This window comes from Ochotona curzoniae, unplaced genomic scaffold, assembly GCF_017591425.1.
Source record: "Ochotona curzoniae isolate NIBS_2020 unplaced genomic scaffold, NIBS_Ocur_1.0 contig_883, whole genome shotgun sequence".
Lineage (NCBI taxonomy): Eukaryota > Metazoa > Chordata > Mammalia > Lagomorpha > Ochotonidae > Ochotona > Ochotona curzoniae.
In genome coordinates, this window is record NW_024466599.1 from 28,603,459 (window position 1) to 28,628,219 (window position 24,761).

A 24,761-nucleotide genomic window follows, 5' to 3' on the forward strand; every position below is an offset into this window, starting at 1 on the left:
AACGGGACCATGTTTTGACTGGCATGGCATCTGAAGAACTCTGGAAGGGGCAGTTGCTTGATGAAATGTGTGCAAGTCTTGAACAACTGTCTCTAGATGTCTGGATCTAAAAAAATGAAGATTTTTTTTGGTCTGACTTTCCCCGGAATGAAAAACCATCTAAATGTTCCCTTGTGGCTTTAAATTGTTGTTTCCAAAATTGCTGTACTGTGGGAAGAACTAATGTTAAATAAATAGCCCCTCTTTTCTTGCCAAGGGCATTTGAAAGAAAAACCAGTATTAAAGAATTACAAAGATGTCTAAATTTATAAAAAAGAACTGACATAAAGAAAATCTTCATTCTCTTAAATACCTTAGTTAACAAACCATAAAATTAGTCAATGCATTTAATTCCATTCAGCCAAGAAGTTCATTGGGCTTAAGGGGAACAATATTGGATACTTTTGGTAAATTCTAGAACTGCAAGACAGCAGTGGATCATGTGGAGGACTCATCCAGAATAAGGAGAGGAAGAGGAGCCAGACTTGACTATCTCAGAATTTACAAAGAAAACTGGAAGCTGTGTCAGCCAAAATGTCCTTGGTAAGATAACAAATTCATTTTAAATCAAGCCATACAGTCACCAGATTCTTCTATTTCAAATTTTTCTTAGTCCAAGTGAAAATCATTTGTACAACTTTGATGGATCAGAGGGAGAAGAGAGCAGGGAAGCAGAGCAGGCAAGGAGGGAGGAAGTGAGAGGTGTTCTGCTGGCAACCTCAGCAGTGACTGAACTGCCTGTGAGAACAAGGAGGAAGTGGGAGGGACACAGAGCCATGGTGGAGCAAGGTGCCAGCTCGCTGCAGAGGGGAGCTAGGAAGCTTCTTCTCAGAAAACCGGGAGAGATTTTGGTGATGTCAGAAATGGAGCATCTGCCTTCTAAGGACTTTGTCTGCCAACTGGCAGAGGCGCACACAGTCCAGAATGCCAACGACCTTTATCATAAGGGAAGGCAGGAAATGGGCAGGCAGCCTTACACTCGGGGGAGAATGTCACATTTGGAGGACATGGATGAGAGGGGAGCAAGGCACATGGAATCTTGGTGATTCCTCAGTGAGAGAGCCATCTATACATTTTATTTACTTGCATGGCAATTAACTGTTTATAGAACACAAATACCATTAATATGGTACAATTACACTAATCTGCATTTGAAGAAATTGTCTTGCAGGAAACAGTAATATGCTTAAATGTGAATCTTGCCAGGATCTACATCTTAGTAGAGTCTCTGGAGCATGTCTCATTTCTAATCTGATTATCAGGTTCCTATACTCTGGATGTACCACAGGAATTTCATTCTTCTGATGTGTTGCAAGTCTTCCTGCCTTTACGTATCTTTACGTATTAAGGCTATTTCTTGGCCCTGATTTAGTTTTGCTCCACCTTGTCTGCCAGATTTCTACTGTCATATTTTAAGGTCAAAGTTGCTATGTTATCCGTTTTTCCTCAAGGATATATATATATATTTTTTGCCATGAGTCCTGGTACTCCAGGTATTTACACACATTTCATTTTCCATGTTATTTTTGCATTCATTTCAATACTGCCTAAAACTTCCTGTATGGAGTAAAAGTACGGAGTTCACTGGTCAGAAATTGGTTCTGATGAAAGTACTAGTCAAAGTCAAAAATACTGAGTTCATAATGTGTGTTTCTCTATGTTAGGTGGTTATATTTCCTGAAGTCAAAACAGGTTCTATTTACACTTAATATAAGATTTTACAAACTGAATTCTATGTCTCTTACTTTTGGAAGTAGTATCTGTGTCTTTTCTTGTGTGTAGACGTAAGACCGTTTAACTATGTTGACTAAGTTTTTAAATGTTCTTTGTTGAATTTAAAACTCATGCTCCTAAATAAAACTAGGTACTCATTACTAAAATGCGTAGCTGATTATAAAAATAGCTGTCTTACTTGATTGTCCACTTGTACAATTCTAGATTTTCTTGATTACTGATTGAATATTTCCTTAGTTATTTTGCCATAGTTTCGATGCTAAGAAAAACTCCACCACACATTCCTCAGGGCTTCTAGCCTGTTTGAAAATAAAGCTTTAGGACAGGAACAGGCACTTTTCAAAACATGAAATATGACTGGTCAACTGACACATGAAGAAATGCTCAGGACCCCTGGTGGTCAGGGAAATGCAGATAAAAACCGAACTGGGGCTTCATTTCACCCCAGTTAGAATGGATATCACCCCCAAATAAAGCAATGAATAGCAGCAAGAATTTGAAGAAAAGCATACCCTAACACACTCTTGGTAGGAATGTAAACTAGTATATCCATTATGGAAGGCAGTATGGAAATTCTTCAAAAATCTGAAAATAAATCTACCATATGACACAGCCATCCTATTTCTGGAAGTAACCTAAGGGAAACGAAATAATTATCTGAGAGATGTGTGTGCCCAGATATTCTTTTACAGCTCAATTCACACCAAAAAGTGCTGTCAGTCCAAATGTCAAACTGATGACCGGATAAAGAAAATGTGGCATAAACACAATGGAACACTACTCAGCCATAAGGAAAATAAATGAAAGCTCATCTTTTGCAATAAAATGGATCCAGCTGAACTCCATCATGCTAGTGAAATAAGCCAGTCCAAACAGATAAACATATTAGCTTTTGATAGTTCATAGTTTCCATAGAATATAAACAATTTGTAAGAATGAAACTGTCATCTTAAGATTCGATTATTGATTTTTACTTCTGCCTAAACTCCTGTGGAACAGTGGAGTTTCTTTCTACTTTTTACTTGCTTAACACTGTTACTGGCACATTATTAATATTATTTCAAAGTCAATTCCTGTTATTGAAAAAAAAACTAAAGGGATGAGGGAAGGAGGGAAATATGATTATCTTAGAATTATATGGGCCCAGCACGATGGCTCAGTGTCTAAAATCTTCACTCTGCAAGTGCCACGATCCCATATGGGAGCCAGTTTGTGTCCTGGCTGCTCTGCTTCCCATCCTGGTCCCTGCTTATGACCTTGGAAAGAGGGATGGTCCAAAGCCTTGGAACCCTGCATCCACATAGGAGACCTGGGGGAAGCTCCTGCATCCTGGCTTCTGATCAGCTAAGTTCCACCTACTATGGTCATTCAAGGAGTGAACCAGTTGATACATCTTTCTATTTCTCCATAAATCTTATATACCTTTCTAATAAAAATAAGGTTTTGTTTAAGAGTACGTATTAAGTACATGGAAATCTATATTCTTCATGAACAAAATTGTTATGATTATAAAAAATACACACCAAAATTGTAATCGTATGGTAAAGTGACAGAGAGAGCAGGAAATTTTCCATCACTGGTTCATCCTCTTGATGGCTGCAACAGCTGGTTAGGTGAGCATTAAGTTGGGAGCCAGGAACTATACCCAGAGCTTCAACGTGGGTAGCAGCAGCCTAGGGTCTTAGTCTGTAAGCTGTCTTCTCAGGCACATTAGCAGGAAGCTAGATCAGTAAAGCATGACATCAGATGTCTGATGCGTGATTCCCACAGGGCAAGCAGCGGCTTAACCCCTATGCCACACACCTGCACATGCCTCCTCCCTCTGTCCTCATCTATCTTTTAAATCACAGGCAAGTGAAACAAAGCTTGGAAGTGTGCTGGAGTCATCCTTCAGCTATAATAGCATCATCACTCAGGGTTTTAACTTTGTGCCTCTCTCAAATTAAAGCTGTTTCTATTGTGCTATTTAACTTTTACATGCAATGTGCTGCTCTAGAGCTGAAACACAGTTAGCAAAATTAAAGCCATGAATATTTGCTGTAATGAGACCATTGTGTTTTTCACGAATGACACACAAATGTGTGAGATAGGGTTCTCTGTTCTGTACAAAACACACTTGAAACCATCTCGGAACTTCAATTTAGATTTTCATCAGTATTTAAAATTAATCCTCAATGGATAAGAAATATTAAGAAATACAGGCTTAAAGAGCACCAAACAATTTGGCACTCTTTAATATAGCAAGCCAATTCCCTTTATTCGAAGGCAGACGTTTTGCAAAGCAAAAATTCTCTAATTAAACCCAAGCAATAAGAAGAAAGTATGTTTTTTAACGATTCAAGGAGGAAATTCACTTGCAAATGATTAGCATGTCAGCGGTGTGAACAACCCTGGGAGCTTTCTCAGTGGTTCCCTTCAACAAAGACATCACCTCCACTCCCAAATCCCCTCAGACAGTGTGAGCCAATATCTTTGTCAATTAGCTATTTCCATATTGAGAAAAGACATTATTGACAATAACGTATCCCTTAGGTCTCTGTCCCCATTTTGCCTACAAGAGTAAATTTTGGGAAAATCCTTAAGTTCTAAAATGGTTATTTTCAAAATTTTGTTAATTATCATCCAACAAGAAAGAGAGAAACAGCTTTTCTGCCTGCTGGTTCATTTCTGAAATGCCTGCAATGGCTGGTGATGGGCACAGCTGAAGGCAGAAGCTTGGAACGCCATCCTGTGTCTTCCAGTGGTTGGCAGGAACACTAGTGGGCCATCACCTGTTGTCTCCAACTGTGTGGATTAGCAGGAAGTCAGAACTGGAAGCAGAAATGAACTCAAACCCAGGCACTTTGATATGAAATGCAGGGCTAACTACTGTGCCAAGTGACTACCCCATAAAACAGTCATTGATCAAACTACTTAGGCATTCTCTGCAGCCTTCTCATCAATATAGTAGAAAATGTTGTAGTTTCATCTGTCATTCTCCTGTTCATATACAGTTCATTTAAAATTTGACATTAACTCTATACTGATAAGGAAACAGTGTGAGAGGCTTGACAAGCACAGAACCTACTTAGATAACGCTGGTATCTAAAACAAATGGACAAATAATAATGCATAACACTGTCTCCAAGATGAGAGCAAGATAAAAACTGTTGGGTAAAAGGCTCTTGAGAGTGTCATGTGCCCCAAAGGAAAAATTAAAGTGGAAATCTATTGTTTATTAGGTATTATTACTTAATTCATTAATTCATTTTGGATATAACTTTTTACATAAATTTAAGGTCACCATGGATTAGTATATTCACTTAAAATAGAGAATATTAACCTCAATCAAGGTAAATCAATGAATTTTAGAATATGTTTTTCTAATCTGCTCTTGTTAATTATTAGGGGAATAATGGTATCACTGTATACATTCCTAAAAAACAAATCCTTTTGCGCTGATCAAATATGTCTGTGGTAGTCAAACCTTGCAATATTTTTATTCTCTTGAAAACACTAAGAAGAACAGATTTAAATGATTAACAGACATATGAAAAGATGCTCAGATTCCTTAGTCATCAGGGAGATACAAATGAAAACCACATTGAGGTACTACACAACTCTAATGAGGTTGGTCTACATTCATAACTGTGACAACACCTGCTGGCGTGGATGTGGGGAAAAAGGTATCCTACTTCACTGTGGTTGAAGTGTAAGCTAGTACAACCACTATGGAAATCAGTTTGTAAAGTGCTTAGAGAATTGTAAATAAGCCTGCCATATGACTCAGCTATCCCGTTCCGAGGAATATACCCAAAGGAAATGAAAACTGCATATGAGAAGGGGATCTGTAATCCTATATTTACAGCAGCACAATCTACAACAACAAAGACATGGAAACAATGCAGATGCCCATCAAAAGAGGAGTGGTTAGAGAAACTATGGTACATCGACTCCATGGAGTAATTAGTTATCAGAAAGAATGAGATTATTCCATTTGCAACTAGATGGTCCCAACAAGGGACCATTATGCTCAGTGCAATAAGTCAGTCCCCAAAAGACAAATGCCATCTGTTCTCTCTAATATAAGGAAACCATCAGGCAAATTGGCATGTATACTGATGAAGTAACAGACTACCATATTCAGATGTGAATACACGATACAACATGCACCCCTACTTCCAAATCAAAGACGGATTCCCAATGAAACTGTTAGATATATCTAGACAATGGGATGATGGACTGTCTGACACTGTGTCAGGGCACACTTAAATAACAGGCTGATGGAATTACAACTCCTTATGAAGGACTATAATAATGTAGCAAAATGGGGAAAATCAGTCAGTGGGATGGGAGTTTGGGGGTGGGAATCTCAGACTACAGAATTGTACCATAAATTTCAAAATTTAAAATAAAAATGTAAAAAACACCACTAAGTTGATTTCGGTTTTTCCCTTATAATACATGTTTTACTGATGTCCTCTGGAATTGTTATGGAGATAAACTTTGTATAATAGATATGGTAACTTAAAATATTAAAATATGTAATTTTATACAACAGCTACAGAACTGATTAAAAAAATTCCGTGTCACAATATTTGTACATATTGAAGAATCTTAACTGATGAATCATCATTTGCTTACTGGCCTTGCATGCGCTATTAATCAGGCAGTCAATTGTTGAACAGCTAACTTGCTGTCTTCAAAAAAGTCCCACTATTGTCCAAATGAATGCTGAAAAGTAGGGAAACAGTGATTTTTGTCTTACAGACAAGTTACATCCAAAAAAAATTGACAAAGGCCAATTTTTCCTTTGCACAAAACTGATGAAAGTTTATGGATAATAGCAATTATCTTTAATGCCTGTGCCCACAAACGGATTTATAATCACATGAAAACTCCATAATTTACTGAGCAAGTTCAAGTAACATTCCCTTCTTAGCCCTACAGCGGTGTAAGTAATTTTGACAGAGAATTAGTGACGTAAATGAAGTAGATCTCATAAACCGGAAGGAGAAAAGTGAGTTGAAAGTTGTGAATTGCTTCCCAGTTGCGGTAAGAAATATCCCAATTATTGGACAGACAACGCTAAATTTCATGACAGAAATGAATCTTACTCATGTTCCCAAGTGGAGGAGATGCTGGGGCAGGGATGAGTGATTTAGAGTCGGATGAGCTGTGTTGCTACACTTGCTAAAGCAGTTCTTGCCAGAAAAAAATAAAATAAATATGGAAAACATGGATTCAATCCAAGGAATGTCTCAAATATAGATTTCTTAAGAAAAGTGCAGGAGTGTTTCCATATCTTTAAATGGTAGTTTTTAAAGAGTTGTCTTTAAAATACTTGGGTGAGTCAGAATGTCACAATTGCCCACTTTCCAGCACATTCTACCAATTAGAATTCTTGGGAAATCACGTGTACCAATTCTTCAATTTCTGGCAAAGAGGAGGTACTGAACCCTTTTCCATAGGCACTGTAGCACTGATATTGTTTCATAGTTTATTTGAACACATTTATTTTGCATCAATACAAAAATAGGGAGAAAGAGGTCACCCTTCAAAGGCTTCAGTAGTTATTGATTTTAATGAAATTCACTGTTTATATTTATGCTAACGCATGTTTAATTGCTTGCTTGCCTTTTTTTCTCATCTTAATTATTCTGATTGCATTACCAGCAAGTTTTCACATGATCTATTGTAAATTTCCCTACGTTTCCCTTTTCCATGAAAATTATTAGCATGAGTTTGACAATTTGTTAGCCTAGTATATTTCAAAAATTCTCATGAAAATTTAAGTTGGTGCAAAAATTTGACAACCAAGCATATCAGGGCCTTCAAAATCACGAAACATGCATTTTGAATAAATTATTCATGGATTTCAAATTCTGTTGCACCAAAATTCACTTATTTTAAATTACCTTCCATGATTTTTTTTTGAAATACCCTCATATTATAATCCTGGTAGAATTATTTTATGCAATATGTTTTTTGTCTCAGATGTTACACACACATTCTGTTTTGATAGCACTGATCTCGTAAATGTCCTCCACTTGTGCAAAAAAATGTAGTTAATATCAGATTCAAGTGGCTTAGGGCACCTTTACAAAATATGCATGCATGCACTCAGACTCTAATAGTTAAACTCCATTTTTCCTCAACAATTTATACACATAAGATTATGCTACATTTGAACTATCTTTTGAGCATGTTCCCTTTGATTGGCATTTGAAAAACACTAGAAGATGTCACTGTTATTCATGCTCTTATATTCCAGAGCTCTCCAAGTTTTCATGAATGTACTACTGTTTCTCTATAAAGCTAGACAGTTCCTCAGGCAATTTTAAAGAGAACATCTATCACCTCTCTATACACACACACACACACACACACACTTGCTAATGCACATATATATATACATATATACACACATATGACATACAAGAGAAATTAGAACACCTTTAAATGGGTTGTATAGCTATTAGAACCTATAGCTTTTCATTACTAGATGGATAACGAAAAATATAACAGAGGTTGACACAGGACGTGTGGTGAGAGCTGAAGGCAGTGAGTGTCTAGTGAGATGCAGAAGCAGGCTTCCTTTCCATGCTGGCTGGTGAAATCAGCAGAGCTGTAGGAAAGCCAAGGTCCCGTTGCACCCAAGGTTGCATGGGTGGGTCTAAGGCCATTAATACAAATTGATCTAAAGTGTTTCTGAGTTTCCAACCAAACCTCCAATCTAACCATCGTCAGCTCATTCCTTGTTGGTTTTAAGCCAAAGTATTATACAGGAAACTGTGAAGGTCAGAGGAGGACCCAACTTCCAAAACTCACCGCTTGAAACGTAGACCGTATAAAACACACACTTACAACACCTATGCCATCACTGTCTGCAAACACGTAACGCAGGAGGCAGGCGATCCTCTGCGGTGAGAACTCCCAACCTCAGTTTTCTTATTCCACAGCAACAATGGAAGGAGTGAACTGAAGCCCAGGCTAAGTGGAAGCAGCTTTACTGCTTCCCAATTGTGTGACATTTCTAAGTCCTTTGCTGGATTTTCTTTACTAAAAAAAAAATATCTTAGTTGATTAGGGCACAAAGGGTCAAGGGCTACAGGAAAGTGGGTAATACCATGGATTTTTTTTTAATGGGCTCTTTCCCTGTCCGGGATAGGGGCTGCTTACATGACTCTGCTTCTTTGACTTCTTTGAATTCCAGAAACTTTTTACTTGGTAGTTTTCCCTGCCTAGCTTTTGCCTGTATCAATCTTTCTATTTTATGATTTTTCAATGTTTTACTTCAGTAAGGACTTCTTCCATCCTTACACGTCCCTTTCTCACCCGCACCGTTGTATCCTTTAGTATGTCATGCTTGGGTCACCCTCCACCCTGCCCTGCACTGTCAGTTTTCTTTAACAAAGGCCTTCTCTATTATATTTTTCTCATGTTTGTAATTTTCTGGCACCTAGCACGCATTCAGTTAGTATCTTTTGAGTGAATGAACTTGATAACCTCTTCCAGGCCCCTTCAGACAAAGGGGACGATAAAGAGGAGATAAACTTTGCTTTTCTTGCCAACGATCTTCCGTCACACTAGGTGTGTTCGGCCATGGCAATAGGCTTTTCTCAGCCTTGTATATTTTCTTCTCCATGTGTTCCCCCCATCACCAGCCCCTAACATAGCTGAGGACATCAACTATAGTTCAGCACAATTTTTACTGAAGATGAGCCAGATTGTATCTGATTTACACTCATACCCTCAGATGACTTCATTATGTGGTTCTTTGTAAGATATGATATTCAGATAATCCTCCCAGCTTTGATACACAAATATATTTCAGAATGTGGATGTCATCATTTCTCTGGAGCATCCTGGTAGATGTGCATGGGTCAACATCCATTGGGAAGCACTAAGTGAGAAGAGATAATGTCCTAGCTTCTATGTTTCCCACCTGGAATCTCACAGTTTACACAAGGAATACAGTGAAACACAATTCGGATGCCTGCATTTAGGCAAAGGGAGACAGGAATTTGGAAAGCCATGGGGAGTAAGTGACAACTGGGTGACCTAATTGGGGCCACTGAGACTAATGATACAGCATGTAATGAGCAAGCGCATGCACAGAGCAGGCTTTCATGTTCACCCAGGAAGAAATCGGCACCAGAGACCCATATTTTGCAGCAGCCTTCAATTAGATATTTAAAATTCATGAGCTTGATCAAAGTTCGGTAAGGCAAATTACTTCTCCTCTGAGCTGGACCGTTATGTAGCATGGAAAGAGGTAGCACGGATAAATTTTAACTGGAGTATTAAATTAAAAGATATGAACATAGGAAATAACAGCTTTAGAAGTGTTACCTTTTCCTTGATAACTGCAACTAAACAGGAATAAAAGATTACGTAACACCCATCGACTCAAAGTCGATGATTATATTTAACATCGCTTGAAATCCCCATGAATGTACAAATTCGGGAGAAGCTTGGGAAAACCTGGATTTTCTGTTTGTGTTTTTCTAATCATGAGCCAAGGATGCAAGAAAGAAATGTCTCTGAAATAATCATATTGGTATTCGAGAAAGTTAACTAAAATATCGGATAAGAACCCAATCATACTTTGTTAACAGATTCATATTGATTTTTTTTAAAATTGTGCAAATAAACTGCAGATTCAGGTTTCAGAAATACACTTCAACAGAATAGAGGAACCAGGCTTTCTGCCTCAGCTTTCCAGCCAGAAGATAATGGAGTCTTAGGCTGTTTGTCAAGAACTTCCTGCTTCAGAATTGTCCAAAGCAAGCTGCCAGCCAGAAATAAACTGGAAACCCTCAAGATTTTTCAATTCACAGATCTTCAGAAACGCACAAAACACTGCATCAGTGCCTCTGGTTGCCAGGAGTGGGTATGCGGCCATCTATTTATAATATCTTACAATACAGCCTCCGTCTACTGTCTAGCTTACTGGGTACAAAAGAGCTTGAGGTGGTGAAACATAATGAGGCTGGAGACTACAAAGTAGCAGCAGAGGATGCTCTGATGTTCAGAAATAACCACAATAGAAATCCTTCTGCTCAGAATGTAGTGGAAATCGCGCTTCCCGGTGCCCCGTCCTATCCCAGTGTGAATCTCAAAGGCAGAAGGTAGAGGGGGTGCAGTCACGTGTGCATGGTCCACTTGTTTCTGCTTCACCTTCATTTGGCAACTGCCTATTAACATAACGTGCTAGTTTATTTGCGATGGTATTCCATAGTTCCTCCTACTGCACCAAAATGAAGTTTATGAACTATTTAAAAAATAGTTCATCGAACTGGAGCAGCCGCAGAACTATTTTATAGAGATTTCCTATTTTTATACAAGTTACAGTTAATATTCTCGCAACTGTCAAAATGGATTGAGTTTTTATTCAATGTGTCAACCATGAAATTACTAGCTCAATATGACATTCCAAATAAATATTGGAGCAGGGTTTTAAATAAGACAACCTGACTTCATATCTCTTACTTTTCATGAACAGGTGAAACTGCATCACACCAGTTACTTAGTGACATGTCAGAATATGTCTTCCTGTGGAGTGTGACCTCACACATGCATGATCATTATCTAGGAATCTCTAACCTTGCTGGCGAGATGACCTGTTGAAACTCTAAAGGTATGCTAAGTGTACTCAACTTCCTTATACATAACCGGTTTTTATAGATGTGTTAACCCATACAAAGCCGATTTTACCTAATGGATGTTAACTCTATTTTGCAATTCTCTATTTATAATCATTTGCAGTTTATCAAGCACTAGACTTAACGGCTGCAAATAATTAGCTAGTTAGAGTTCACCGCCACAAATTGAATTTTGCTCTGCACATGTACATTTTATTGATGCCCGCCCTGAACAGCAGGAATAAACACTTCCTAAGAGGGGGCGATTCAGGGGCCCAGCACGGTGGCGCAAGTGGTTAAGTCCTCGCCTTGCACGCCAGGGATCCCATATGGGCACTGGTTCTATCCCGGCAGCCCCACTTCCCTTCCAGCTCCCTGCCTGTGGCCTGGGAAAGCAGTCGAGGACGGCCCAAAGCTTTGGGACCCTGCACCCGTGTGGGAGACCCGGAAGAGGCTCCTGGCTTCGGATCGGCATAGTATCGGCCGTTGCGGCTCACTTGGGGAGTGAATCATCGGACGGAAGATCTTCCTCTCTGTCTCTCCTCTGTATATCCGCCTTTCCAATAAAAACATAATAAAAATAAATCTTTAAAAAAAAAAAAAGAGGGGGCGATTCCAGTGGTTCCCTTGCTAAAATAAGCGTCACGGATACTACTGCCTGCTTAGATCAGAGACACCAAAGGTCATCACTGTTCCTGAAGTAGGAACTCAAAGGTATCCAGATATGACGGGTGTATCATCCAGACTGCCATTGTTCAAGGCCAATGTTTGCACTTTCTATGGCCTGAGTAGGTAGGGATATGAACGATGTACCTTAAAGCAGATGCATTATGAGCTCAGGACCACGAGCCGACCCCTGCACCATGTGACGAGGTGTTTTGCTCATCACATGAGGTATACGGAATAGATTGCTTTCTCACTCAACAGCTGCTAGGAAAATCCATTTCTTAAGTATCTCAATTTTCTACGTAGTGAAAAGGCAACTTTGAGAATTATGCAAGCAACCTTATTAAGTAGCACCTTATGAAGTGAGCAGTGTACAAATAAGATATTAACGCTTACATCTTTCTAGTGTCAAGTAGGGCTCATGCCCTTCAAGTGATTACACAACTATTAGGGAGTGGAATTTCATTTAGATTTTTATTTTGTTTTCATTGGAAATGTAGACTAACAAAAGAGAAAGAGGAAGATCTTTCGTCCATTGATTCACTCCAACTGGCCATAACGGCTGAGACTGAGCTGATCTGAAGCCAGGAGCTCTTTCAGGTCTCCCACACAGGTGCAGGGTCCCAAGGCCTAGGGCCACTCTCAGCTGCTTTCCCAGGCCACAGGCAGGGAGCTGGATGGGAAGTGGGGCTGCCAGGGCACAAATCGGTGCCCATATGGGATCTTGGCATATGCAAGGGAAGGACTTTAGCTGCTAGGCTACCATGCAAGGCCCTGAAATCTCATTCAATACTACTTCTTAGGCTAGGATTTGATTTTTGTGGGGAAAATCAAATCCTATGTTTACAGTGAAACAGCACCTGGGAAGCCAGAGGAAATATGGCCCAAGTGCTGGGCCCCTGCCAATTGTGTGGGAAACCTGGGTGGGTTTCCAGGCCTCTGGGTTGGACTCGATCCATGGGCAATTTCAGGGAGTAAACCAATGGGTGGATGGCTTCTCTTCACTCAGTCTCTAACTTTATCTTTCAAATAATTAAAACATATATACTTAATATTTTAGAAGTTATTGGATAAGACAGACAGGAAGAGACAGAGGAAGATCTTCCATCCACTGATTCACTCCCAAGTGACCACAACGGCTGGACCTGAGCCCATCTGAAGCCAGGAACCTCCTCTAGGTTTCCCACGTGGGTACAGGTTCCCAAGACTTTGGGCCATCCTTCACTGCCTTCCCAGGCCACGAGCAGGGAGCGGATGGGAAGTGGAACTTCTGGAATTAGAACTGCTGCCCATATGGGATCCTGGCACATGCAAGGTGAGAACTTTAGCCACTAGGCTACAGCACTGGGCCCTAAAATATTTTTTTAAATGTTCTGTATTGAAGAGGAATTATAAGTTTCTTTCAGATGTCATAATTAATTGTGCTTACCAATTGCCAGTGAGTTAGTCAAATTGGCCAGTAATTTGCCTACGGAAGTTATAATAATGTAGTTTAAAAGCAATTATATTGCACCCCTGAATGCTACATTTGTAATGTTGGGGATACTCCCTGGCTTCAGGTAGAATTTATTTCTCTGGTTTTTGACTCCTAGAAAGAATGCAACTCAGCAGGAAGAGTAACTTGAACTTACACTTGGAGAAGTATCTGAGAATGACTTTTTACTGTGGAAGCTCGGGATGCAGGTCTATACCACAAGCGCCCTGGGAATGCCCTATTCCCAGAAAGTCTCCTCATCGAGTAATTCTTACTGTTAATCCCCTCCTGGGTCAGAGAACAAATTAAAAAAAAAAATCCAGTGCCAGCACTGCCAAGAATTTAAAAGTGTCCCCTGGTAGTAATTGTCCGTTTTCATTAATTTACATCATCTTTAATATAGGGGGGAAAAGGGGACCAAGAAAATACTATTTTAAGTATGGAGCAAAACTGCTTTCATTGTTCAGCCATATAAGGAAATTCGATGCGACAGAGCCAGGGCAAGCAACGACAGAGCACTAATAACCAAGATGCTTCTGTTTTAAATTTAGGAACAAAGAGGAATAGACACTAACTGGATGGGTCAGGTACAGAGAGCCATGATAGCACTGCCATCCTCTCATTTCTCAAACTCAGTTATTCCAGGCATTTCCAGGTTAATGGAGAAGGGACTGAAGAATGGCCGACACCCATTCAAGAATTCCAGAAAATATTAACAGTGATGCTATTCATCTTCCAAGCCACGTGGGGAAATGTTTTCACAGGAGTCCACACACCACGGCTTCAAACATGCTCTTCCTTGCATAAATTAACTCTTAGGAGAAACGTCTCGAACAGCACAGCCTGGTTGGTTGCCATTGAGCTGGTCCTGCTGACTTGTTAAGCCATTCAATTAGCTGCCTGAACTCAAAGAAAGTTCATCTAAAAGCCTCAGTTTCTCCTTCTGTAAGAGCAAGTGTGATAAATAGTAACTATTTAATGCACCTGTGAGGATTAAATATGAACATTGTATTACCTGGCACTCAACATCTTCACATTCTCGCCATCATCACTATCACTTCAGTCGCTACTATTGTCTCCACTATGAATGAGCACAACACCACCACAACCATACCATCACCACCACAAGCACATCATTCCCAAAGCCACCATCACAATTATCACCTTCATCTCCACGCCAAACACCATGTCATAACCTACCATGAAAACCGCCATCACCATCACCACCACCCCTCAAACCACATGCCGTCAGTACTACAGCCATCACCTCTAATGCCACTGCCTTCACCTCCACCAACCATGATCACCCCACTGAGATCTACCACAACCAATTCTATAATCACTGCCATTACCATCACCACCACCATCATCACTTCCACCACGAGTACTGGTACTATCGTCCTCATTTGCCATGGGATAGAAAAATCAGCTCAGAGCTGAAAGCCACAGGAAGTGGAAGGTAACAGAGATGGGGCTCTTCAAGTTTCCTCGTGAATTCATCTGCAGCATGAGGAAATCAAACATGGAAAAATGGAATGTCCTTGCATTCAAGGATCAAAGGCTTCAGAATACCAGACTGCAAAATGCTTAGGTCCCCCAAGGAACAGGGTACTACACACAGAAGATATCCTTGGCCATTTTATACTTGAATTATCAGCTACACTGAAATCCCGGCTGCCCTGTGATTATGATCATCAGTATGAAAGGCAAATGAACCAAGTTGTGCCACTGGCTCTGTTTTTGCTCCTTACCTCCCTATAGTCATCTGTCATCACACAGCACAATGCCTATCCCCTATGCGTCCTTGTCGAAACACTAAGAAGGAAAGAACATGTCATCTGGAGCACGCAGTGCTCAGGAGGAAGGCAGGAAACAAAATGACATTGTTTACTTAGCCTGGTTTTAGGAGACAGCTGCAGTCCTATGAAAAGAAAGGGCCCTGCCCGGCTCAACACTTAGCAAATAGATGGGTATTATGTAGATCTGTGTTGAGCCAGGGAGGAAGCAAGGAGATTACTTATAACTTTGCCCATGTTGTTGATTGCTTGTCTTCCTTCGGGAATTCTGGATTTTCCCATTCCAAGAGAAGAAATCACAAGAATGGCACGAGCTGAAGACCTGCCTGCTGAGTGGGCCCCTCCTGCCAAGCTTCTCTGCACTGGCTTCCCCATGGCAGCTGTCAAAGACCTGACACTTGGATATTTTATCCCTTTGCCCCACCTGACACAAAGCCATTGCACCCTGGCACCAAGCATCTTCCCCACCCCAACGACGAATCTCCAATAACTAGATTTCAGTAACTCTGACAGAACACATCAGGGATATTTTATAGGTAATATCTATCCAGTTCCCATAGTATTACAATGTTGCCCATAGGGAAATATCCATATCTCAGCTAATAAGGACAGAGCAACAAAATAACAAATAACCCTTTGATAGATGTAACACACTCCAGATTGCTCCATTCAAAGGAATTGGGCAAAGTATGTTTAACTCTCCTTCCCTGGTTTCTGATGTCCTCAGGAAGGAAAGAGGAGCTCTTTCCACTTCTCTACGTAGTAGAAAATCAGCTTCAATTTTATAAGATAAAGGCAGTAGGCTTGCTGAGCAAACGGCATCATGATAGGTGGCAAAATGGGTCAAGGACAGCTCAAGTAGCCACAGGATTAAAGTAAATCGAAATCATTTCTAGAAACCAAGGCCTCATACACAAAAACAAAATAAAATAGTGTTTCACACTAATTCTTGTACTTTTCTTCAGAGACTGGAAAAGGCACTGTGGTGCAATGGGATACGGATGTATACCGATTCGCTCCCCAAGTGTCTCCAAAGCTGGAGCTGGGCCAAACCGTAGCCAAAAGCCAGGAAATCCATCAAGGTCTCCAAAATAAGTGTCAAGGGCCTACGTATTTCTTGGACCATTTTCTTCTGCTTTCCTGAGGAGCAGATAAGTGGCGGCACAGTCAAGACACAAACCTGCGCCAGTGTGGGAGGGATGCCTGCATTACAGGTGGAAGATAAATCTGTTGCAAGACAACACTCACCCCTCCATCCCAATCACTTGCATTGGCACATTTACAAGAATTTTACATCAAATATCACTTGTACATTATCTTAATAGTTTACATGTAGCAGAAAAAAAATTTCTATAATGCACATTTTTGAGTGTTAGATTCAAGGTAGTACTGCTAACAATCCTTTCTGGTTAGCGATATTATATCCACTACATTTTTTCTTCAGTTCTAATTTCTCCACACACAATTACCCTATTTGATCACTAAGCTAGAAAATGGCTCAAATAGCTGGACATTCAGTACCCACACTGGCGATCTAGACAGAGTTCCAGGCTCCATCTTCACCTGGCACAGTCCTGGTTATTTTGTGATTTGGGGAGTAAACCAGGGGAAGGAAGTCGTCTGTCTCATTTTCTCATTTGGCAGTACATCAGTGAATAACAACTCAGTCACTTTCTCCCCGTCTCTTTGTATTTCAAGTGAATATGACGTTAAAAATTCCATACGGGAGTGCAACACTGATAATACAGAATCAAAAATCGAAAGGAATATTATTTCCCCTGGATTATGATGTCTCCAAATGTTATGTATACATTTTCTTTTTTAGTCCTATATACTAGCAAAAAAAAAAATCCTTTAGATATGTCAGAGCTGTAATTGTTGTGAGCCCCGGCATAATTCATTGAAGAGAGTAACAACCACACATGAACATATGATAGTTACTACAATATCTATCCATGATAGAATCATGGCCTATTTCATCACACTGTGGCTAAGAATCCCTATCCCAGTAAGCTGATCTAAGTAATATGCTATGTAAAATTGCCAACGTACATGTTTTGTCAATTCTGCGTCTTAAATATGTAATACTTACGGTCTTCAAATCATCTAGAAAATGCTATTGTTCTAAGCTATAATTAAATACTTAAGTTTGGATTATATTTGCTTTAGTCAACTTTAACATTTTCCAGAACAGTAAGCAAACATCCCATGATGTCCTGTAATGCTTTCCCAGGCTGGTTCATATTTCGGCTACTCTATTTCCCTTCCATCTCCCAACTTGTGGCCTGGGAAAGCATTACAGGACTAAAGAATCACCAAGCAGAAAATGTTCCATTAAGAAATAAAGATAATGACCGGGACAAGTATGGTGGCACACCAGGCTAATCCTATGCCCTATAGTGCCAGCATTCAATATGGGCACTGGTTCATATGACAACTGCTCCACTTCTAATTCAGCTTTCTGCCTGTGTACTGGAAAAGCAACAGATGGTCCAAAGCCTTGGGACCCAGCACCCACATTGGAGACCTGAAATAATCTACTGATTTCTGGCTTTGGATCAACTCGATTCTAGCCACGGAAGCTAGCAGATGGAAGATCTCTATCTCTCCTCTCTGCAAAATCAGCCTATCAAATAAAAATAAGTAAATTTGTTTTAAAACATTACTTCTAAGCTGTGAAGATACACACATATGTATATGTATACATAAATTAAAATTGCATTTACTTATTTTTAATTGCAATGCAGAGAAATATCTTCCCATTACTAGTTTACTCCACAAATTATTGCCACACCCTACACTGGTCCAGGCTGAGACCAGGGGAGAGGAGAGAATGGGATGCCCATCGATTCAGCCTTTAAATGCCCACAAGGGCTGAGGCCTGGCTGAGATGAAATTGGGAGCTGTAAGCAGAACTCAGGAGTACACCAGGTAGCAGGAACCCCATCACTTCAGCCATTACCACTGCTTCCCAGGGTCCATATTGACCAAGAAGCTGAGGTCAGAGCTGGAGCTGGGAGTCACAGCCAAGTATTCCAATATGAAGTATGTCTGTGTGTGTTCATGTATATATGTATCTTTATACATATGTATATATATATATAAATATGTGTATGTGTATATGTATATACATACATATGTATATATATATTTATATATGACATATTTTTTAACTCTTGAGGGCTAAGCTCAACTTCCACTCCCCAAATTTTCACCATCAATAGACCCATTGCATTTACAGAGCTTGCCAGTAACTATAACCTAAGGAGAAAACTAAAATCAAAACTATAGGGGACTTGCACTGGGGTATAACAGTTTAATCATCTACCCTCAGGGGCCAGTATCCCACATGGGGCACAGTTTGTGCCCCAGCTGTTCTACTTTCTAGACAGCCCTCTGTTTATGGCCTGAAAGAGCAGTAGGATAGCCCCAAGTCTTGGGACTTTTGCCTGCAAAGGAGACCTGGAGGAAGCTCCTGGCTCTGACTTGCATCAGCTCAGCTCTGGGTGTTGCTGCCCTTTGGGGAGTGAACCAGCAGATAGATCTTTCCCTCTCTCTCATTCTCTGTAAAAATCTGCCTTCCCTATAAAAATAAGTCTTTACAATAATTAAAAATTGTAGAAAACTATATGGACCTTATCACTGCATTTATGAATACAGCATTTTCCTCTTGCCAAGATTTCATTTTTCAAATTAGTAAATACAGTAAATATGAAACTAGGAATTGGCAATCTGGAATGTCACTTGGAACTAATATATAGACATATTATTAATTCCTGCCAACTTTCACCAATTCTACAAATTCTTTTACAATTTTCAAAAGGAATGTTAATTTCTGAGGATCGACATCTCATGATATTCTCTTTAGGAACTGTAAAATCAAGTGAATTACACAGGGTAAATATTTTAAATTATGCTTGGCAGAATAAGTTACCAAATCATTATCAGTATTATTCCTGAAACCTCTTCTACATTGTGCCACTGCAAAGAAAGTAATGATAGCAAAATAGATAAGCCTGATTTGCCAATAAACCAACACAGAACCATTAGTCAGAGGAAGCAAGACTATGCTCTCATAAAGAAAACATTAAATCAAACATCAACTGAGTTATACTTAAGGCCTACCCTTGTGATTTTATTTAATGAAAGAGATCTTTAGTATCATTGAGAATGTTCTTCATGAGTGCTCTCTAAAGTGGAAGGTTAAATAATCGAAATGATTAGAAGAGATCATGGGGAAAAATTCCTAGCAGGCAAACAAAATTTGTGCCAAGCCAGGGAAGATTGCATTCAATGCAAGACCTTTGGAAAAGTTCTACTTGGCTATCACAACATTATGTTACCATATTCTTAGCCTCCGGTAATCAGTATCCTTACAAAACCTATGCCAGTAATTTGAACAGTTAACAGAAGAATCAAAACAGCATACTTTGGAACAAAAACACTATTACATATCAGAGGGTAGATATTAAAATTTTGCTTTGCTTGATTTCATTTTATTATGCTTCATAACCATTCATCTATATGAGACAACATCAAAGAGAAATAAAGACGATGATAGTCCCCTATGGGAAAACCTGTACACTTTGTTGATCTACCCTTGGTCTCTCTGTACCCTTAGTAGAGGAAACTCCACATTTGAATGCACTTATCTGCTACTTCAACATAGTATGTGCCATTAGCACAAGACTTTAACTATGTAAAATGGTTCTTTCCTTAAAATTTTGAACTGCCAATGACAGCCCACATAATCATTCATTGGACACTTGTTGCATTCTAGAGTTCCTTTGGCAGTTTGGATAAGGTTCGTTAGGTCAAATCTTCTGTCTTATTTTCAGCAAGTTAAGTACAAAACCCTCTTGAGCAAGAAGGGATGATCAATTCTAGCTACTCACTGCTGGGCACTCTGGGTGACAAGATGATTGTCATTGTCAAGTGCCAACAGGGAGATAATTGTTACCCACCTCTATTCTCTGGCTTGCTCTCTGCCAACTAGGATACTGAGACAAAAGCATCTTATTGTTTTCCTCATCATTTTATCAAACAAAGCAGCTTGTTTAACCATGTAGAGCGAAACCAGACTGAGCTAAGTAAGGGCTGTATGGCTTTCCCCTCACTGGCATGGAGCTGAAGAAGGAAAGTTGGCCATTAGTCACAATTAATCATTAGCACTCAAGCAGGATCATCTTACAGTGTCGCAAAAAACAATGTCAGATAAAAGCCACAGCAAGGTTTTAGCCAGGTTTGGTATCCAAGACACTTTTTGAAATGTATTTCCTTTGAGTTTTCTGTATTTGTACTCACCAACAAAACTGGAGGCCTAGTATAGTTTAGATTCCTTTGCAGTGCACAGACTATGACTCGACAGAATCTGCATTGTTAAACCCATCTTAAGAGCCCAGATAAACCTTGTCAGAGCATTCATTTCATCATGTCCTATAATGTCCTTAAAATATGCAAAAGTATAGAAGTTAAAGTAAAATCCTGGTGTCAAAATTCAGGGCTTTGTGTATGAAGCCGATTGCTGAGTGGCTTTCAAGCAAGGACTGTTACACATGAACACTTTCAAAATTACCATTCCCCATGACAGTTTAAGCGTACATATACTCACATTCACAAAATACTCAACAAGCCCACCACACACACACACACACACACACACACACACACACTGATAAATATATATCGCGATCTGCGTGACTTACACAATCTCGTCGTTCTGGAACTCGAGCTCTCCACAAGTGTCCTCAAAGTCCTCCCCTCCACCTCTGGCAGTTCCTTCAATGGTTTTATAGGGAACAATAACATTTCCTCGAGCTCCAGATGTTCTCAACACTTTCACCTCCATGATGCCAATGCTCTCACTCACATGGGTCACAGCTTCCTCAAAGGTAAAGATGCCCGCATGGTCATCATCAAAAATAGTTACGGTGGCAGTACAAGGGGATCCCAGGCAGGCAAAGGTAGAGACATGATTGGCTTCCAGTATGCCATCCTCAGAAGTTTCTGAAGATACTTTGACGTTGCTGAGGTGCACAAGGAAATTTTCATCTTCCTCAAAGATATCATCATCAATGATGCCAACTCGAATTTCCTTCTGGGTCTCCCCAGGCTTAAAGACCACAGTCCCTTCAGTAAATTCATAGTCAGACCCAGCATTGGCTGTCCCATCCTCTGTTCTGAAGTCAACGAACACAGTGTTGGTCAAATCACCCCCTCGACGGATAATGGTCAGAGCCACAGTACCACAGTTCTCCAGACACTGGTAGGTTCCTTGTTCAAAGAAGATCTTGCTAACTGGATCGTTTTCAGCCACTTCCGTGTTGACCTCATGCATGCTGACAGCCTTCCTAGCTTGGTCAGCGGCATGCCTCTTTAAAATGTTGCCAGCTCCAGTCATCAGGCGAGTAGCCTGAATGCGGTAAAAGGCTCGACTCTTTTGCTGCTGACTTAGGACTTGGTAGTTTGCTAACTCTATTAATTGCTCTATTTCCTTCTCTGGATGCTTCTGCTTCAGTTCCTTCAGAATCCTAGCCATTTCTCGCCTAGCCTCTTCATCATCTTGGTCTCGCTCATCCACCTCCAGAACCAGAGCACCATCTAAGAAATTGTCAACATGAGAGTTGACCACTTTCCCATCCATTTCAATTTCAGTCTTGGAAGATGGCCTGTCTCCTTCGTGTTCAATAATCATTCCTCTCTGTTTACCAGCCCGATACCTTTTGTAGACATACTTGTAAAACAGAAGCCTCCTGTCTGCTACCCAAGCAAACACCACACAGATGGGAAAAAAGAAGAAAGTAAGTAAACCTTCCCAGACCTCCACAACACCAGGCGAGATAACAGACAAGATGATGTAGAGCCAAGTATAGGCAAATATGCTCCAGGCTGCAGTCACAAAGAATACACGCAGGTGCTTTATCTTTCTGGTCTCTCCATCTGGGACCACATAAACACAAAGCGCAATGATGATGAACATGTTGAAGGCAGCACTTCCCACAATGGTGCTAGGACCCAGGTCTCCTGCAGTGAAGTTATGGCCGCACACTTCGATGACTGAAAGCAGAATCTCTGGAGCAGAAGATCCCAGGGCCATCAGGGTCAAGTTAGAAACGGTCTCATTCCAGATCCTCACAGTAGTCTTGGTGGTCTCTCCATTGGGCTTTTTGATGGTAATTTCTTTTTCTTGAGATGTAATGACTTCTATTGAGGACATGAACCTGTCAGCTATGATAGAGACTCCGAGAAACATGTAGACCATGGCCACAAAGTATACAGTAGCTCTAGCAATCTTGTCCCCAAAAGAAGGATCTTGGGGCTCCCAAATGGGCAAGATCACCCCTTTCTTACAGTAATATGAGCCGGTACATTCAGTTTCATTTCCTTCCCCTTCCATTTCTGTCTCAGCACTTATATGGTCCACATGGGAAAACAGGAGAGCCACAATAGCTAACAGACGAAATCCCATGGAGAATGTGGAGGAGAGCCTTAATCTCAACATGTTGTACGATGCGACTTGCAACGTTGCCAACCTGCTGAACATAGGATGGGGCAGACAAAGATCAATGAGTTACTTATTTTTATGAGATCCTTAATGGGTCATTATTCTGACATCATTGTTGATTAAGGAATTTACTGTTCAGTCTCTGAAGTTTCTAAGCATGATCTCCATTTGCAGAGCAACATAGACAATTGACTTTTAGAAAAGTTCACTTACAGTCTAGTCTTGACTACTACACAGTAGCCAATATAAAAATCGGTGAAACTATTTATTACTATATACCAAATATTTTGAGATTCACACAAGATTTTGCTAGTATTCCTGTTTTCCATTTTCAAGAAATGTATGTATATATAATCTATATGTAAAAACTGAATATGAAAATTAAAAATTGTTAGATATTAAAATTTTAAAAAGAAACTGAAGTGTTTAAAAGAAAATCTAATTTAGCCTCAAAGAAAACTCATTGACACAATTATCTTCATAAGATTGGTGCAGTGAAATGTCAGACCCTGAAAAACCCTCCAAGTCCTACTGTCTTCAATTCAGGGTTATACCTTACAATGTTTTGTTAATTGTTATTTTCCATGATACAGTTTTGTAGGTATAGGGATCCCCTTCTAATTTCTTTCCTTCCTCCCTATGCTCCCTCCAACAGCATCATTTTCCCCCACATTATTACAACAGTACAGTCCTCAGCAACAGTCACGCGTCCAACATTCTCCTATTTAATTGCAGAATGTCATGGCAGGCATAGACAAAGGTAGAAAAGCTGGTATATTGTTAAGAAATATTTAGCTTTCATTGGGAATCTTCCTTTTATTCAGAGTAGAGATGTGTATTACAACTTATCTTTACATTCCGATATGCTAGTTTCCATTATGCAGTTTACCTATTCATCTAATTATCTTGTATTTCTGCATGAATGCTGCCTTATATCAGAGAGAATGTATGATATTTGTCCTTTGGGGATTGGCTTATTTCACTGAGCATGATGGTCTCTATTTAGTATGATTTTGTTGCAAATTGCACACTTTCATTCTTTTTAATGGCTGAGCAGTATTCCATGAAATACAGGTACGAAAAAATGCTCAAATTTCTGAGCTCTTGGGAACACACAAATGAAAACCACACGGAGGTTCTACCTAACTCCAGTGAGATTGGCCTACATTGGAAATGGAATACCTGCTGGCATGGACAGGGGTTGGGGAGAAGCCATCCTTCACTGTTGGGAATATAGGCTCATGTACATGTACCCACTATGGAAGTCAGTACGGAGAGAGCTTAGACAACTGAAAATTGATCTACCACATGACCCAGCAATCCCACTCCTGGGAATATAACCAATGGAAGTTCTGCATCTGAGAATGTGACACCAAACCCTGTATTGATAGCAGCACAATCCACATTATTAAAGACCTGGAAACAACCCAAATCCCCATCAAAAAGGGGGTGAATAGGAAACTGTGGCACATTTACCTTACATTTTATTACACGAATTCATGCCAAACTTACTCGGAACCACAGAATCATATCAAGAGTGCCTATGGCCAAAGCTCAATGGTATTGTTTAGAGAAAAAAATTTGGCTATAACGCACTATTTTCAAACATTTCATTTTTAAAAGCATCTTTTGATGCACATACACTTCCTTCTAATTTGCAGCAAGCCAAAATCTGAGAAACACAGCTCTTCACGTCTTGATACACAGCCTGCCTTAAAATCTCCAGGCTTGCCACAATAGGAACAAGAAATTGTCAGGCCGGGGTCTAGTCTTAAGAGCCTAGCAGGCTATGAAATCAGCAGTTTTAGCCATAAATATCCTTCCTTGGTATCCATGTCATACTTTCCATGGTCATTGTAAAAACACATTAGTTCTATAGAGGGCTTAAGTGACCAAAAATGTAGCAGCAATAGTTCCATCTA

At 40.0% G+C, this 24,761-nt stretch overlaps 1 protein-coding gene and 1 long non-coding RNA gene across 21 annotated transcripts in view; both read right to left on the reverse strand.

Annotated features, from left to right (window-relative positions):
• Positions 1-23,108, reverse strand: part of SLC8A1 (solute carrier family 8 member A1) — a 243,303-nt gene extending 220,195 nt beyond the window's left edge. For 16 of the 20 annotated variants that reach the window (XM_040993139.1, XM_040993133.1, XM_040993131.1 and 13 more), the window contains exon 1: positions 21,041-23,107. In XM_040993139.1, coding sequence (XP_040849073.1) covers positions 21,041-22,878 — 1,838 coding nt within the window. In that variant the 5' untranslated portion in view covers positions 22,879-23,107. Of the gene's footprint in view, positions 1-21,040 lie in introns of all 20 variants that reach the window. The other 4 variants (XM_040993129.1, XM_040993127.1, XM_040993128.1 and 1 more) reach the window with 1 other exon arrangement.
• On the reverse strand, positions 6,105-17,180 carry LOC121164838. Its single transcript, XR_005885171.1, has 3 exons — positions 17,171-17,180; positions 15,112-15,115; positions 6,105-8,585 (listed from the first exon to the last, which is right to left on the reverse strand). It is a non-coding gene; the product is annotated as an uncharacterized LOC121164838 (long non-coding RNA).
• Positions 23,109-24,761: the final 1,653 nt, after the last annotated feature.